At 37.7% G+C, this 17,634-nt stretch overlaps 1 protein-coding gene across 1 annotated transcript; it reads right to left on the bottom strand.

Moving 5' to 3' along the window:
- Nucleotides 1–8,130: 8,130 nt before the first annotated feature.
- slc5a3b (solute carrier family 5 member 3b) lies at nt 8,131–16,756 on the bottom strand. Its single transcript, XM_066686321.1, has 2 exons — nt 16,535–16,756; nt 8,131–10,586 (listed from the first exon to the last, which is right to left on the bottom strand). The coding sequence occupies exon 2, from the start codon at nt 10,311–10,313 to the stop codon at nt 8,172–8,174; it is 2,142 nt and encodes a 713-aa protein (XP_066542418.1). The 5' UTR covers nt 10,314–10,586; nt 16,535–16,756; the 3' UTR covers nt 8,131–8,171.
- Nucleotides 16,757–17,634: the final 878 nt, after the last annotated feature.

Raw genomic sequence — 17,634 nt, 5'->3', positions numbered from 1 at the left:
TATAACACCTAAGCTAAGCACCTAAGCTAAGAGAACTTATTTCTGTCCCCCTCACAAGAAAAAATATCTCACTATGTGAAAAGTACAAATATACTTTAATTAAACATTAAGTGACAATAAAATGGATGTCGATTGTTGCAGCTGCTGGATACAGATAGATTTCAAATACAATGAGTCAGCATTTCAGTCCAAGAGAGCGCAGATGGCTTGTTCTCTCTGGATGTGTAGGATGGTCCTTCACGCATGTATTAACTTTCCACATAATCCTGTAGAGCAGGGAGTCCATAATCCAGATTTTGTTAGTTTTTTAATGAACACAAAGGTTTTGGTACAGTACTATTTCAGACAATGTGACTATTCAGTGATTCATATATCTACACAATGTAAAAGACAATGTGTAATCGTCATAATCGTCCTTCAAAATATATAGATTTTGCCCACCTAAAAAGCTAATTATTTATTCACACAATAATAAGACAACATAATGGAGGAAAGAGCCTAAATAATGCATGGAACATGAATGTTAAATTTTTATTAAGCTAATTAAGTTTTATTAAGTTAAAAATTAAGTTATTAAAAATGCTTAAATAGATATGTACACGCAATATCTATTTTTTTTATAATATCATTATACAATATTAGGCTAGGAGAATATTATTATGTTGTTATATTAAGTCCAGGTTGTATGGTGGCACAACAGGTAATGTCGCTGTCACTCGACTCCAGAGTCCTGGACTTATGTGTTTGAGTCCTGTATTGGGTGACTCTCTGTGAGGAGTTTGTGAATGATTCTGTGTAGGCATTGGAACCAAGCAAAAATGTCAAATAAATATTTGTTTATGTTTATCTTACATTGCACATCACACACGCACAAAAACACTGAACTATCACTAGATTAGGAACACCTAGCTTGTATGTACACTAATTGTCCATTTTATCATCTCCCATGATCATAAAGAAACACTGTAGAACTGTAGTTCTACAGACTGTAGTCCACCTGATTCTCTTATCCCTATTTCACTCTGTTCTTCAATGAGAACAGGTATTCTCAGCACTGCAGTGACACTGATGAAATGGACAATGAGTTTAGATACAAGGTGGGTGTTCTTAATCACTTGACTGGTGTATATGTGCGCATGTAAAATACATATAACTTCTTAAAGGTTTTGCTGTATATTTTGAGTTATGAACCCTAGTCAAATGCACCAGAAACTAACAGAAAATCTGTTGGTTCAAAACAACAGAAGCTAATCTGCAGCAGAATCAGTTACAAAGATGTTTTTAATTAGATTGAAAAACACTTAAATATTCCTTTAAAAACAGCCACCAAGTGGTTCCACTATGGCATTTCTTCAAACAAACCATTTTGGCATCCTTGTTTGTTTTTGTTCTGTATTTGGCTGTTGTACAGAGAAGTATTGACTCATCCCCCAAGCCCTAACACCTGATAATGTGATTCAGTGCTTCCCCTTATTACAAAGTCAGGATATATGTTTTAAACAACATATTTACAAATCTAAGTTTCACCACTAAATTCTACATGATATGTCCAAAATTTGTAAACACCACTTGGAGTTTGAGGATGCACACCCAAAAAATGCATGAAAAAATTAGACATTCTGGTGCAGCTGCAGTTTTAGCGTATGGTCAGTATGTTTAATGCCAAGTGCCCAGCAGAAGGCTGTGGAACAACAACTATAACCCATGAAGGAGAAAGAAACTCCATCTAATATCTCTTAGCAAAATTGGTGTTTACTATAGCTAATCTTTCAACATCTGTTCCTGACCTCATTAATGATGTAAAGCTTCAACGCAATCTAACGGTCATGGAAATTTTCAAATATCTAGTACAGGTCTCAGAAGGGTAGAGGCTCTTACTGCTGCAGATAAACACATTTAATTTTAGAAGAAATGTTAAATAAGGAGACAGCAAACCTATGGCTATATATTCCAGATTTGGTGCTTATTGTGTGAAGGTGTTGTGGAAATCCTTTATATTTCAGGACAAATTGCCTTAACATTTTAGTAAATTAAATACAACCCCATTTCCAAAAATGTTGTGACGCTGAGCAGAATGTACATAAATCAGAAGGCAATGAAATGATTGAAATGTTAAAATTGGTAAAATTTATTATTATTATTATTATATTTTTTTTAATATTTGCCCATTTTCATTAGATGCCAGCAACACTTTCCAAAAATGTTGGGTCACCTCACCTTTTACTAATACTCTGTATGCATTTGGTAACTCAACAGCTCAAGGTCTCCATAACAGTGTTTTTTGCTTCATAATGCAACAGTTGTTTCAGTGAGTAACAGGTCTGAACTAGTTTAGCACCAAGATTCTTTTACTAATTAGCCATGCTGTTGTAATTCATGCAGAATGTGAATTGGCCTTGTGTTACTGAAATAAGCAAGGCTTTCCCAGAACAACAAAAAAAAGTCTGCATGGCAAAATGTTGTTCCACAACCTGGATATATTATTCAGCTTTAACAGTGCAGTCACAAATGTGCAAGTCACTCATGCCATGTGCACTAATGCCCTTAGCATCATCATGGATTCTGCCTTTTCAACTGTGTGCTTATAAGAAGACAAATGGTCCTTCTCTTCTCATTTCTGGACTCTGTATTTGTGATTTTTTTTTTGCATGTGTGAGTTTTAACTTGCATTTGTGGATACTACAAAAACATGTGTTTTTAGTTCAGTGCTGTCTGAGGACACCAATACCACAGCCAGCTAATGCTGGTTTTGAGCCTTGTCCCTTGCATATAGTAATTTCTCTAGATTGTCTGAGACATTTAATGATATGTGCTGTACATAAGGAAATTAAGTTTGTTACTGTTTAAACATATGAAAAGGTATCCTTGAATTTTTTTACAGTGAATTTTTTTACTCTCCCCATCTTCACTTCTAAAATGGCCAGCCTCTCTAAGATGCTTTTGTAGAACCAGTCATGTCACTGAGCTATAACCAAATAATCTTTTATTTTTTCTTTGTAGCATTACACAACTTTACCAGTCATTTATTCCAACATTTTTGAAAAAGTTGCTACCATCAATTAAAAAAATTTTCAAAAAACTATTTCCCAGTTACAAATGTTGAAATCCTGTTTTTGTTCTAATTTCATAAACTTAGCAATTAATTTGCACATCACTGCATTGTTTTTGTTTACATTTAGCTGTTTCTCAACTTTTTTTTAAATTGGGGGTCGTACATTATTCACACTACATCAAGGCTACATGTGAAGAGTGCCATGAAAAAAACCAATTTAGACAAATGAGCAGGCCTTTCAGGGTTTTGTCAGTTTATTTTTCCCCTTTTTTTATATTTTATTTTTTTAAATGTAGGAAATATTTACAATACTATTTGTTCATGGCTGAACAAATAAGTAAATTAAATCATAAAGTTTCTCCAGTTTCCCCTGCTCCAGATTTGAGTGACACAGGATATTTAGAAATGCATGAGACTGTAAAGCACAATTCCTTACACCTTTTGTCTCTATTAGAACTGTATGAGACTCTCCTTCTTCCAATGTGTTCAGCCAGTTATCTGATGTAGAAAACTTTACAGGGAACAAGACTATAAGCAATTGCTTGCTCATTACTTGGAATAGACAGCCAATTTCAAAATAAGACACATTTGGTAAGTAAGGGTTTGATACATAATCAGTAAAGACATACACACAAAAAAAAAAAAAAAAAAAAAAAAAAAAAAAAAAAAGAAAAATTACAGTGCCTTATGGAATAATTTTAAAACAATCAAAAGAAGAGAATAAAACAACCCAACGTAAAAACACAGAAAATAAATGGTAATGAAAACTCTTTGTGATCTCAAACGCAAATTGTGACTCACTGGAAGGACCAATATTTTTCACAAAATTGCATTTCGCACACACAAACACACACACGAAATGACAATATAACAAAAAACACCCTCACTGACATTATGTTCAGATCTTAAACCCTAATAGATACCCAGAAAACAATTTCCAATGTGCAAAGAATCCATGCAGGAAGTGTATATCCATGACCTCAACACCTGTTTATCCAGGACTCTGGATGTGCATAGACCTCAGCACATTGAAATATTTGCCCAGCCCAACGAAGTAACTCAGTAAAGCGCCAAACATACCCTACTTCATTCAAAAGGGTCTTTCACTCATAGGACGTTTACTACATTGGACAATGCCAACACTGCAAATAAATTTTGGATATACGCACACATACACGTCTTCGCTTTGGAGCTCTGGAATTAAACTGCATCTCCTATAACTAAACCAGTCCAATTGGACTCTCCATCAACCTGAACAAGTATCAGGTATTTGCTTTTTTTCTTTTGCATCTCTCTACAGATTTCCCTAGACCATGGGTCACCAATCTTATCCACAAAGGGCCGCTGTGACTGAAAGTTTTCATTCCAATTAAGCAGCAGCACACCTGATTCTACTTGTCAAATCAACTATTCTCTTTCTCTAAACAGTTTACTGTTTACTGTACTATACAGAGTTTACTTCTGTTTGGTTGAAATTATAACCTTCAGCCACACCAGCCTTTTGTGGATTATATTGGTGACCCCTGCCCTAGACTCAATGTGATACACTAATTTTTATTGTCCTTTGACATTCTTTCATTACGTAAATAAGAAAATATAGAGAGATACTTTTAACATCTTCAAACACAAATATCAAAGTAGGGCTGGTGAATAACAGCTAATTGGAGCATATAACTTAAGCAAATACAGTACTTGCTCTTAATAATGCAACATAGCAGTGCATTACTGGATGTATAAAAGATACAATGGCAGCTTGAAGTGTTTTTATTTTGCTTGATCATTTCTGAGATATTTAGCAGTTACTTGTGGTTAATGCCAGGATGGCCAATCCTATCCACAGACAGCTGGTGTGGCTTCAAGTTTTAATTCCAAACAAGCAGGAACTAATCATATATTTGGTCATGATGAAAACCTGTGGATAAGATTATGTATTCTAGGGTTAACACATTCAATGTGTAATAATAAAAACATGAGCAAATAAATAAGCATTAGTCTTAGGCCATTTAATTTTCTACTGTATAGGTTTGTATATACACACACACCTAGCAGGCCACAGTATACAAGCCCCATTTCCAGAAAATTTTGAACATTTTTAAAGATGATGTATAAACAAATAACAGTGAGTTATCTTTAAATTTAACAAAGAAAACATTTCCAATAATTACACTTAAGAATGTAACTGCGTTTGTAATTATTTTCTACTTTAAATTACTTAATGTCTGCAACATATTCAAAAACAGCTGGGACACAGGCAGTTTACGACTGGGTTAAATTACTTTTCCTTTGGATTTCACTTTTTAATTGTTTGGGATCTGAGGACACTATTTGTTGACGTTTTTATGAAAGTCTAAATTTTGTCTGTTGTTTGCGAGTCTTCAGCTCAGCAGCCTGTGTTAAGGAAAAACGTTTTCCCAAAGTAATCCCAATACCATGTGTCTTAATCTTTATAACATTATGGTGTTCACACACATTGAACAGTACTTTCAAGTCTTGATCTACACAAGCTGAGATTTCTTCAAATTCTGAATCGACTGTTAGTTGTTTCACCATCTTAAGAGTTATAGTAGATGGTAAAAAATGTTCTTTTTGAATTGTTTAAAAATTCTCAAAAAATGTGCCACAAAGTGGTGAGTCATGATCCATTTTTGCTTGCAAAGTGTGAGCCAGCCTCAACCATTACCCATTAATTTGCTTGTGTTGTAGCATGATTATTCTATACATTTTATACACTTATTTTGCCCCATCCCATCTTGTGTAATCATCAAATTTAAAATCATATTATATTTATAAAATACAATACATTTTGATTAGGCAACATACTAAATGTCATTTGTTAGTACTCTTGATTCTACTGAATTTTACAAAATGTGCCAACTTTCCTGGGAACCGGTTTTGTACAAATAAAACATTTCTGAGCACTGTGCCCCAATAAAACCTTCAGGATCAGTATATTTGCTAGACCTTTTATCTAGTAGTTTGCAATAACTCTTAAGGGAAATACTGAAGAGAGAGCAAAACACTTTGCAAAATCTGCTTAGAATCCCATTCATTCCCACGAGCACCTTGTGGCATGATGTTTATTTTCTAAACACCAGCATTCTAAGTGGAGTGCTGTCATGTTTACACAGCATATACATTACTGGCCTACAGTATTACTTGCCAGGTCTTTTACTCTCAATCAACATAATATAGCAGGGAAAACTTCCAGCAGTGTTACAATATCAAATTCTGACTTCAAAATTCTGACGTCATTTTTGGTGGAAAAAAAAAGATTCTTTTTGCCTGAGCCAACTTCCTCTTCCACCAACAGTGCATTCAAAAGCAGGACAACAGACAATGTCTGTTCCTACAACCACTAATGATATTCTTCCTCTAGAAGAACTAAATACTATTTTGCACAGCAATCAAAACTGGATATCCCAGCGTTCGCTGACCCAGTGTGGGATAGCATTGTATGCATTCACATATTACACAAATTCAGATATAACTGTTATTTCAATTGATGATTTCTGCCTTACCAACCACACATCAAGCTGTGCTTTAATGGCCTGTTTCAGAGTTAAATGTGAAGAGTTTGAAGACTCGATCACCCGAATTTCACAGACAACTTCATGACATCCCAAAATAAGGGATGAGAAAATGTTTTTATACTAAGGTTCTCTCCTTGAAGAGAAGGCATTTTGGTGGTTTCTAAATAACATACTTGTGCGCTAAACATTGCTCTTACATGATGAGCACTTCTAATGGTACAGCAAAACATATAACCATGGGGAGACTGTTACAACTACAGTGACTGACTGTACACACTCAAAGTTATTGTTGTATTATTGACTGTGCACAAAGTTATTGTTAAGATAATGGTTGAATGGAAGTTAGACAGACTTCACAACACTTGTTGTTATGGTATAGAGAGTAATTAACATTGTTCATAAAACTCTGACTTGTGTAAATGTCCTACCTTTTCTCTGGACCAACCAAAATTTACAGAATATTTTACATCATTTGCCAAAAACAGGTGTCCTCAAATATTTAATCACAGTTTTTCAGTCTTTTGGGGCTGGACTGCAGTTAGAGAAGAAAACATCTAGTAAAACAATCTATATAACATGTCATAAAGTCAAATATTTTGAAGTTTTTACTTGGAGATTAAAAAGTTATAATATAACCTTGAAAATGTAAAGTTATTGTGGAGTATGGGGTAGCAGTTCGTTTTGCTTGCATATCTATATTGAGTTTTATAGTAAACGTGTAAAAGAGCAGAGGAAAAACCTCTTGCTGAAAAGCACAGAAATAGAATCTCCAAAAGACCTGGATTTAAGTGTACCTAAAACACCATCGTAGCTGGTGGCACTGTCTCTTAATCAATATGAGATGCAATGTGGATGGCCTCTCTCACGCAGGCACATGTTTACAGGGTTTCGTCTCTTACAGCCACAGCCTCTCACAAGTTAGGGAGAAACGGTGTGGTTTCAGGAGGTGGGACTGAGTAGAGAATGAGATTTTAACTGTTTGCACCAAAAACATTGACAAGACACTGACGGAAATGTTGTATTTTGATTTTCATCCAAAATGATTGCTAGGGACAATTCACTAGTATCTGGATTGGTATAGGGACATGCCCATACTTTCTATCCAACTTTACACCCTTGGCCAAAAAACTTGTTGTATGCTGCCATAGTTAAAAGGGGACAGACAAATGAAAGCAGTAGGCTGTATATGACCCACGCGCCGTAGTTTGAAGACCCCGGCCAAAAAACATTACATATATTTTAGCACTTGCCAATGACTTGCCAGACTTGTTAGAAATACAGTAGATCATGATGTTGTAATAATAACAACTTAAAATGTATATATAAGGTATAACCTTCACCCCAGGTGTAATTAATCCCAATGTATTTAAACTGACATACAGTGACCCTTAAAGGAAAAAATGCTTGAAGCATAACCCACAAATCTTTTAAGAAAAGAAATAGTTCATTTATACATATATATATATATATATATATATATATATATATATATATATATATATATATATATATATATATATATATACACACACACACACAAATGTACCTCACAATGTCCAGTGAATAGGATGCTGTGTAAAAAAAACAACTTACAGAGAGAAGTAGGCAAACATGAAGACACCCAGAGAACAGGTAATAATCAGGCCAACGTTTAAGAGAATCTTAATTCTGTAGGGCTCATAAAGCATCTCCCTGACAACCTGTTCATCTTCTTCAATGACTTTGGCTGCAGGAGTAGCAGCTTCTTCCTTGTACCCACAGATCCAGTCCAAGAGGCGCAGACATGCCCCCCTCTTAAATTCTCTGTTCCTATCATCCTTCCGCCCTACAATCTCTGCATGACCATTGTTATACGCTTCTACTGGGCTGGGGGCATTTGTGCTGGGGGTTACAAGATCCTGATCACAAGGGGAAGGCATGAGAAGTTTTACATCAGCCCCATCAAGACATCGTTCTTTCTGGACATCAAGAGGCAGGTCTTTCTGGAACATAGTGTGGCCATTGCAGTGGACAGGACTCTTATTTGTCAGCTTGTAGGTCTCCTCCTGTTCTGTCACTGGTAGCTTCTTCAACTCACGTAACCCCCATACTGTGGTGCGCTGCACCTTCTCCTTGGTTGGAGGAGGAGTACAAAGGCTGACCACCACAGCTACTAGCCCAGAGACCCAGAACAGCCCAGCAGCTATGTACATGTAATGGACATGTGTGATGAAGGCAGGCCTTTTATCTGGCTGGTTGCATCGAGGCTCACGGTAGGCAAAACCAAGAATAAGACGTGTTGTACCAAGAATGAAGCCTGTCATGCCACCCCAGAAGGCACCAGTCTCATTGCAGCGCTTCCAGAAAACACCAAGAAGGAAAAGGGCAGCAATGGGTGGAGTTAGATATCCTGCCATTTCCTGGATGTACAAATACATTTGCCCCCCTTGCATCTCAATAATGACAGGTACCCAAGCAATGCTGATGGTCACCATGACGATCACAAATAGTCTGCCTACCACAACCAGCTCACGGGAAGACGCACAGCTTCGTACCATTTTGTATATGTCCAGGGTGAAGATGGTACTGGCACTATTGAATATGGAGTCCAGATCACTCATAAGGGCAGCAATCATAACTGCCATCATCAGTCCACGCAGACCTACTGGCATTATGCTCATGACCAGTCGAGGGTAGGCAATGTTAGAACAGCCAGCCTGGCTACCACACACAGCCATGCAGTGCTCAGGGCTTATACAGGCCAGCTCATCTGGAAACATTATCCGGGAAATCATTCCTGGAATGACGATGATGAACATGGGTAGAATCTTCAGCATTCCTGCCATAAGGGTGGAGCCTTTGGCATGAGCAATGTTCTTAGCAGCAAGTACCCTCTGCACAATAACTTGGTCAGCACACCAGTACCAGATGGATGCAGGAGTCTGGCCTAACAGAAACCCTGGCCAGGGAATGTCCTCATCAAGGGGACCTCGTAAAAGTTTGAGGGAATTTGGCTTCGGGTGTATGTGGCAGGTATTTGTGTAGGCAAAACTGTAGTTGTGTGCGGCGAGGATAGCAGAGACGTTTGGTGTGGCCTCCATGTATTTCTCTCGAACACCATCCAGTCCACCTACTTTGATCATGCTGATGACTGTGAGGCTCAAAGCTCCTCCAATCATAAGGATTGCCTGAAGAGTGTCAGTGTATATCACAGCAACAAGGCCACCTGTTACTGTCAGCAGTGCTGTCATGGTGATGAGCAGGATAATTGACAAGTAGAGATTCCAGCCTACGGATTCCTGGATGAAGAGTGCTCCTGCATACAAGTCCACTGAGAGTTTAGTGAAGATATACAGCAAAAGAGAGAGACAAGCGAAATAAACTTTTAGCCTTTTGCCTCCATAGCGTTTGGAGAGGTACTCCGGCATGGTGTATACACCAGAGTGTATATAGACTGGGATGAACACCCAGCCCAGAAGCTGTAGGAGGAGAAGAGCATTGAATTCCCAGGCACCAACTGCAAAACCACTTGCCGCACCTGAGCCAGCTAGGCCGATGAAGTGCTCACTGCCAATGTTGCTGACAAAAAGGGATGCTCCAATCACCACCCAGTTCATAGTTCGTCCAGCCAGGAAGTAACCACTTACAGTGCTTCGATTGGCCTTCCACATGGCAAAAAATCCAATGCCAAGCACAAGGACAAAATACAAGGCAACAACTGCAATGTCTGCTACCTCCATTGATGGTCCCATGATTAAATGCTTATTTGCAGAGTTTAAAACAATACTTAAATACCAAAAAAGGTAAATAAAGGATAATTGTTTTTATTTATACAAAAAAGAAAAATCTTTTAATCCTTTGGTTGTCAGTCTTTCTGGAAGAAAACAAATGCGTCCACCATCTGTAGGCTGAATTTTTTATTTCTTTTGTGCATTTAGGTTTGGTTAATCCAAAGATGCTTATATGAAGCACTTGAGGGAAGATTCTTCAGGTCTCTAGGCAAGTAACGTCTAGAGTTTACATTCCTGCAAGGCAGTCGAGAGAGAGAGGGAGAGAAAGAGAGAGAGAGAGCGAGAGAGAGAGAGAATGCATTAGTTCAATGTGCCTTTTGGACTTCCTAGTATTCCTCAATTCATAAGGCTTTATAAATGCATTTACATGTGTTATGTGACATGTATTACACCTTCCAACATCTGGCATAATTGCTTTTAAGCATTTACTAGGGTGTTAATAACATTTGTATTAAACATTTTTTAATTAATACCATTAATTTCTCAAAAGTATTTAAAACATTAATACAGGGGAACTAAAGTTGAGATTCTCTTTTGAAGCTAGCAGAGAATGGCTGCCCTCTGTGTAAAAGGCGTGAATGAATCCAGAGAATCCATAATGGGGCTTTTGAATGTGTTGTTTTGTGTCTAAATGAGAATAAAATTACAGTTACAAAATATAGTGTAAATGTGTTTAGTAATATATAACAACTCATTTACCATAGTACTCTAGTTTAAAAAGTAAAATAATTTAAAGAGTTTGTCTTTTCTAAAATATTAGCCTGTCATAGTGGACCATTTGAAACTGACTGGTTTTCCTTTTGAAACGTCTGTTTTTGGGTTTTTTTGGCTATCTTGGTTGTGTTCTGCCAAGTAACGTAAATGTACCAGAAATAGTAACTCCATGATTCCACTAGGCTGTCTCTATCTGAGTCTCAAATCAGGGGCTGCATCCTTCAAAGGATGCATTTGCAGACCGATTACGTCACAGCAGAACAACTAGACTGTCCAATTCCTTCTTTTCCCAAAAAATTAAGGAAGCAACAGGACTGTTAAGGATGCAACTATCCTTCAGTAGTCGAGATATCCCATGGTTCACTGTGACACTACCTGCTGCGCCACCGTGCCGCCCTGATACAAATATTAAAAAGGAACAGTAAATGAACAGTAAATGAATCATTTTATCTCTCGTTTATCTCCTATGGTGTTAAACAACACTGGTCTGAGGTAAATATATACTGATGATTGCAGTCATGGTAACATGGTAAGCCTTTCCATTTTACACAATCACTGACTTAAATGATCCTTTTTTATTTTAAAGATTAACGTTATATGTATTGTGTTGCATGCCAAAAACAAGAAAGATGAGGAACAGAGAGAGAATTATTATTATTATTATTATTATTATGAAGTGGTGTACTGATTATTATCAATATAAAATATAACCAAAAACAAGCATATAGAACTATAAAGGTGTTATAACACATATATTTTTTATGGCACAGCAGGCCGTGTTGCAGTCACACAGTTCCAGGGACCTGGAGGTTGTGGGTTCAAGTCCAGCTCCGGGTGACTGAGTTTGGTGTGCTCTCCCTATGTCCACATGGGTTTCCAGGTGTTTTGGTTTCCTCCCACTGGCGACTCAAAAGTGTCCACAGGTGTCTGTGTGTGTGTGTGTGTCACCCTGTGAAGGACTGGGGTGTGTTCCTGCACCCAATAATTCCAGGTAGGTTCCGGATCCACCGCAACCCTGGATGGGATAAGAGATTACAGACAATGAATGTTTCTGGCTCTGCCTTTAAGAAGCTTTCAGGAGCGGCGATTAGTGACATTCATTCATTCATTCATTATGCTTATCCTTGGCAATTGGCGCAAGGCCGGAATACACCCTGGAGGGGGCGCCAGTCCTTCACAGGGCAACACACACACAATTCACACTTACGGACAATTTTGAGTTGCCAATCCACCTACCAACGTGTGTTTTTGAACTGTGGGAGGAAAACGGAGCAGCCGGAGGAAACCCACGCGGACACAGGGAGAACACACCAACTCCTCACAGACAGTCACCCAGAGCGGGAATCGAACCCACAACCTCCAGGCCTAAGAGGCCTTGTGTCGCTGTGTGACTGCGACACTACCTGCTGCGCCACCGTGCCACCCTGATTAGTGACAGTAACAGTTAAATGGGAAATCTGCTGTAGCCTGTACCATTTCGGTATAACTTTTGAAGGACACTCAACAACCTTCTTAGGACAGACCTCCATAGACCACATCCCATGAAGGATGCAGCCCCTGAATTGAGACGCAGCTTCTCTTTCTGCTCATGGAAGATAAATGGCATCTGTAGAATGAGAATATATAATCCTACTCCAAAGTTGGGTAATATTGATATATTTTCTGTTTCAGCTTACATAAAATGAAGATGTCTCCAAATTCGGGAGACAGCTAACTGCATTACCGAAAGAACTGCATATCTAAACAACTCAACACAGAAACTCATTTCTATATTATTTCAACCAGTGAATAAAAACTTGCAGACAAACATCAGCCACATACAAACAACAGTTGTTTTTTCCTCAAACATATGTTGTTTCTAACCATAAACAACCAAGAAATAACAGTGTTTCCCGTTCTGATGAAGTTTTTATTGACTGCTCTTATGTCTATATCATATTAATTTCTATTTTAAATATAAATTTTATGTCCAGATTGATCAATTAAATCATTCATTCATTATCTGTAACCGCTTATCCAGTGCAGGGTGGCGGTGGGTCCAGAGCCTACTTAGAATCATTGGGCACAAGGCGGGAATACACCCTGGAGGGGGCGCCAGTCCATCACAGGGCAACACACACACACATTCCCTCACACACTTTTGAGTCGCCAATCCACCTTCCAAAGTGTGTTTTTGGAGCGTGGGAGGAAACCGGAGCACCCGGAGGAAACCCACGCAGACAGTCACCCAGAGCAGGAATCGAACCCACAACCTCCAGGTCTCTGGAGCTGTGTGCCTGCGACACTACCTGCTGCGCCACCGTGCCGCCCTTCAAATAAATCAACATTGATAAAATTTACAATAAATCATGATTAATATTTTAGATTATGTGACACCCTTAATATTTACTTACATGCCTAACAGTCATAAAACAAGTGAATGTTCTGTAATGCTCAGTGTGTTCAAAATACCACTGTAGAACATGATCTTGTTATAAGTTGTGAAATTCTATCAGAATTAATATGGTATAGCTCTGACTATCATGTAGGTAATTATAACAAACAATAATTAAATATCCAGCCATTTGACATGCACTTAATAGAATTATACTTGCCATATATCTCCTTTTAAATACATGTATAAAGTCCATATGAATAAGACTGACAGAATGTGCCATTACATATTAATTTATATATCAACTGGCATATCTTATTTGGTTAATATATATATATATATATATATATATATATCAAACCTAAACTAACCATCAGCTTTAATGTTATTATACAATGTTAAATTGTGAGTAAATTATTTCCTCAAAACATTTAAGCTTCTATATAAAATAAATGGCAAGATATAAATTAAAATACTTAATACACTCAAAAAATTGAGCAGTGGAAACAATTAAGAGAGACAAGAAAGGCTTGAATGGACACTCAAAGATTGTCGTGATCTTTACTTGCCTTCTGAGCTGATAGAATTTGCACTGCTCAAGAGCACATCATTTACATGCTCTTTAAGTTTGCATGACCTACACATGGAAATCTGGTGCTTTTGCTTTCCTCCAGTGCACTGCCATTTGAGTTCACACACATAATCAAGCATACAAATCCCTACGAACCAGAGGTCAGCTGATTACATAACACTGCATGCATGACTCAATCATTTTTTTTATTCAATCTGAGTCCTGGATTATGGATGCCAATATTTTTATTCTTTCATTTTACTATACATTAATAATGAACAACAGAGGTACCTGAAGCTGTTTTAACAAAACATAATGTAGGCCAATGCCATTTGCATAGATTTTAGATAACCTAGCAAGAGAGGGCTGTCAAATATTTCCACACAGTCTATAGTTTGTTTATCTGTACCTGTATATGTTTTTGAAATATGTAAGAACATCACAACAACAAACAATGAAACTGGGTTGTCAGTCATATGAAAACCTCTGTACTGCTGCCCTCTCTTGGTGTTCATGCTGACATGTAATATTCTAAGCAAGACATAATACAACATGTTAACAATAAATTTGAATGGCTTGTCCATTTTTGGTATCTACAAAACTACATACTAACATTAACATAATTTATAAATTATTCATCTGCTTCAGTTTTTACATAAAAAAATATTTATATATTTTATATAAATATACATTTGGCTTTCAATTAAAATCTATCCCTAGTTTAGATGGGATGTCCTTATTTAACCTTTGTAATAATTTGGAGGCTGCCATCAACAGGTTGGTGATTTGAACAATACCAGGAACTACATATTCAATTTCACATATATCTACAATTATTCACAGTATTTATTTATTTTTGGTTATTTTCTGCTAGAGACACAGACACATCTGACAGGAGCACACAGCAAACACCAACAGATACTAAACATCAGTGATAACCAGCACCAATTCCCTGTCAGCTTCAACTTGCAAATCATTTGGTTTTCAAGACTGTCCCTTGTGTCAGACTGAAGTGATATCATACAGTTTAAGCAACTGATCCAATATTCCATTAATGTTGGTGAGCTCAGGCAATCCAACTGGGCTAATCCCCTTATAGTGCCTTCACTGCCCACAATTATAAAGGGGAAGGGGGGTGCCAGGCAACTCTCGTCTCACGTTCTACTCAATGCTCACTACACAATATGATATTAGATTGTACTGCCACAGTCTATGCATCAATTGGATGAGCTCTTGTAACCCCTGGCAACAGATCAGCTGCCTAGCATTCATGCCAACAAGCAACAAGAAACTACGAGGGCATCAAGTACTGTGTGCCTCACGAATACACATCAGGAATTAAATGAAGCCTTGTGACCATTTTGACTGAGACATAACCCTGTCAGCTAACAGATTAGTCTTGTGCAGATACAATTAAAGATGCACTTTCAAAAATGCTTAAACAGCAACCATGACTTAAAAAGACCAATTTTCTAATATAAGACACATTCTACTTAGTGATTTCCTGTATGTTCTGGAGCAACTAAGGGCTAGGGGGTATAAAGCACCCCTGCAGCATTAGGCTGAGAAGCAGTGGAACTGCATTTGCTGTAATTATAGAGCTTGATCAGTAGAAATATCTGGCCTCATTAATGTTTATGTGACTGAATGCAATCAAATCATTACAGTAGTGTTCCAATATCTAGTGTAAAGCGTTCTTAGACAATTGAAATTGTTCCTGAAGCATGTCATGGCAATTAGGCCTAAAAATGTTTTTTGTGTTTTTTGCTCTTCCTTTGCTGTTGTTAAAATGTAAAGCCTGTAAGCATCCTCTTTACAATGCTTTTAAGTACAGCAGAGAGAATTTTTATGACATTTTAAACAAATGCCTCATCATTTAGAGTGAGCATGAAATTTGTCCCTGAACCAAAGCTTTTATTAAGCAAGATTTATAACTTTAAATGGCATGTCTTTAAAATGCTTTTAAGTCATCGGCAAAGTTTGTGTTTTCCTGCTTAATTAAAAAAAGAAGGTGATGGTTAAAACCACGGTAAAAAAATATTTACACATAGAAACAAAAAGGGGCGTAGTATGTTTTTAAATCGTATGTGACGTCACAATCAACGACGGACTCCAGCAGTTTGAGCACGAGCATCATCAACGTGAATTCAGCGTGTGGAATTTTCTAGAACTATACGCGCGCAGAAGACGTTTTCGCCGTTTGCTGCAGTGGACATTAATAACATAAATAAACCTAGAAATCAGTAAAAACACAGACAGAACAGGGTCTGAGTGAATACAATGATACTTTTATTCTGCCTCATGCACCCACCTCACTTTCAAACTACAATAGATACCTTTGTGTGTGTGTGTGTGTATATATATATATATCCATCAATGTTGGCTGGACGCTTTAAAACAGGCACACAAAACAACGATCGCCACAACGTAATAACTGTCTGATTTTACGTTACTTCACCAGACTACACATCTCTCACTCATTGCTTGTCGTTTGAAAAATGACAACCTTGAGGAAGGACTTACCATTTTCATTGGTGTGCTTAAACGCCGTACTATCTCTGCGAGTCCTCTGAATGAATTAACGACTCCAGAAGAGCCATAGAAGTGTGTTTCTATTGGCGGAGCTCACTTGACCACGTCTGTCGAGATGCCGAAAGCGAAAATTAATCTGTGAATGAATGATAAACCTCTCCTCGACACCGCCTTCCTTGCTTCCTCGCAGTTTTTCCTCTGCTTTTGCCCTCTTCCTCTTAGTGGAGGAATAGTGTCGCTGAGCTCGTCTCGCTCTTAAAAGACACCGATCTCTTTAAGCCCCTCCCCGACTAACGTGTGCTTAGTGAATGTGGGGGGAGCACAAACTTATTTCCTAGGCTCGTACCAGATCTGGACACTCCCACCAGATCGTTAGACAAAGTAAAGCCAAAACATTTCCCTCACCTATCGTTCCACACAGTAAGAAAATGCTTCCTTAAATTTGTTTGATTCAAACTGGTTCCACGTGAATGAGATATATGACATCAATTCAAGTTACTGCCTTGGCGAGAGTTGTGTCAATGCCCTTAATTCATATAGAACCAATGAACACAAAAACATTTTCAGAGCCTTTACTTGCTTTTATATTACTGTTTACTGCTTCTCATCACTGCATGTTTGCTGTTAAATAACAGCATTAGGAAATGCAAGAATCCTACTTTTTCCAGGATAATGAAAAGCTCTTTAGTGTCCAACATTTTGTGTCCCTTGTCTAAACAAGGAGGAAACAGATGCTGTTTCCATTGTATCAGTTTTTGAGGTGATTGCTTTATTAATTCCCTTGGTAGTGAAAGCAAACACACAGTGAGCAATTTGTTAGCGACATACTCAAACGAGAGAGAGAGAGAGAGAGAGAGAGAGAGAGAGAGAGAGGAGAAGCATCAGGCTTCCAGCCATATAACACTCAGGGAGCAGTTTGGGGGTTAGGTGCCTTGCTGGGGATGAAAATTATGCCAACTGAACCAGTGCCATTGCTGCCTACAAATTCTGAAACAGTCTTGTTATTTTATCTTTTTTGAATGTGGTAAATATGACCATAAATAACATACAAATGTGTTATTGCACTAGTGATGTTTTACAGCACATATATT

Source organism: Hoplias malabaricus, chromosome 12 (genome assembly GCF_029633855.1).
Source record: "Hoplias malabaricus isolate fHopMal1 chromosome 12, fHopMal1.hap1, whole genome shotgun sequence".
Classification (NCBI taxonomy): Eukaryota; Metazoa; Chordata; class Actinopteri; order Characiformes; family Erythrinidae; genus Hoplias; species Hoplias malabaricus.
The sequence above is the reverse complement of the archived record's forward strand: the minus strand, read 5'-3'. Positions and strand labels throughout refer to the sequence as shown.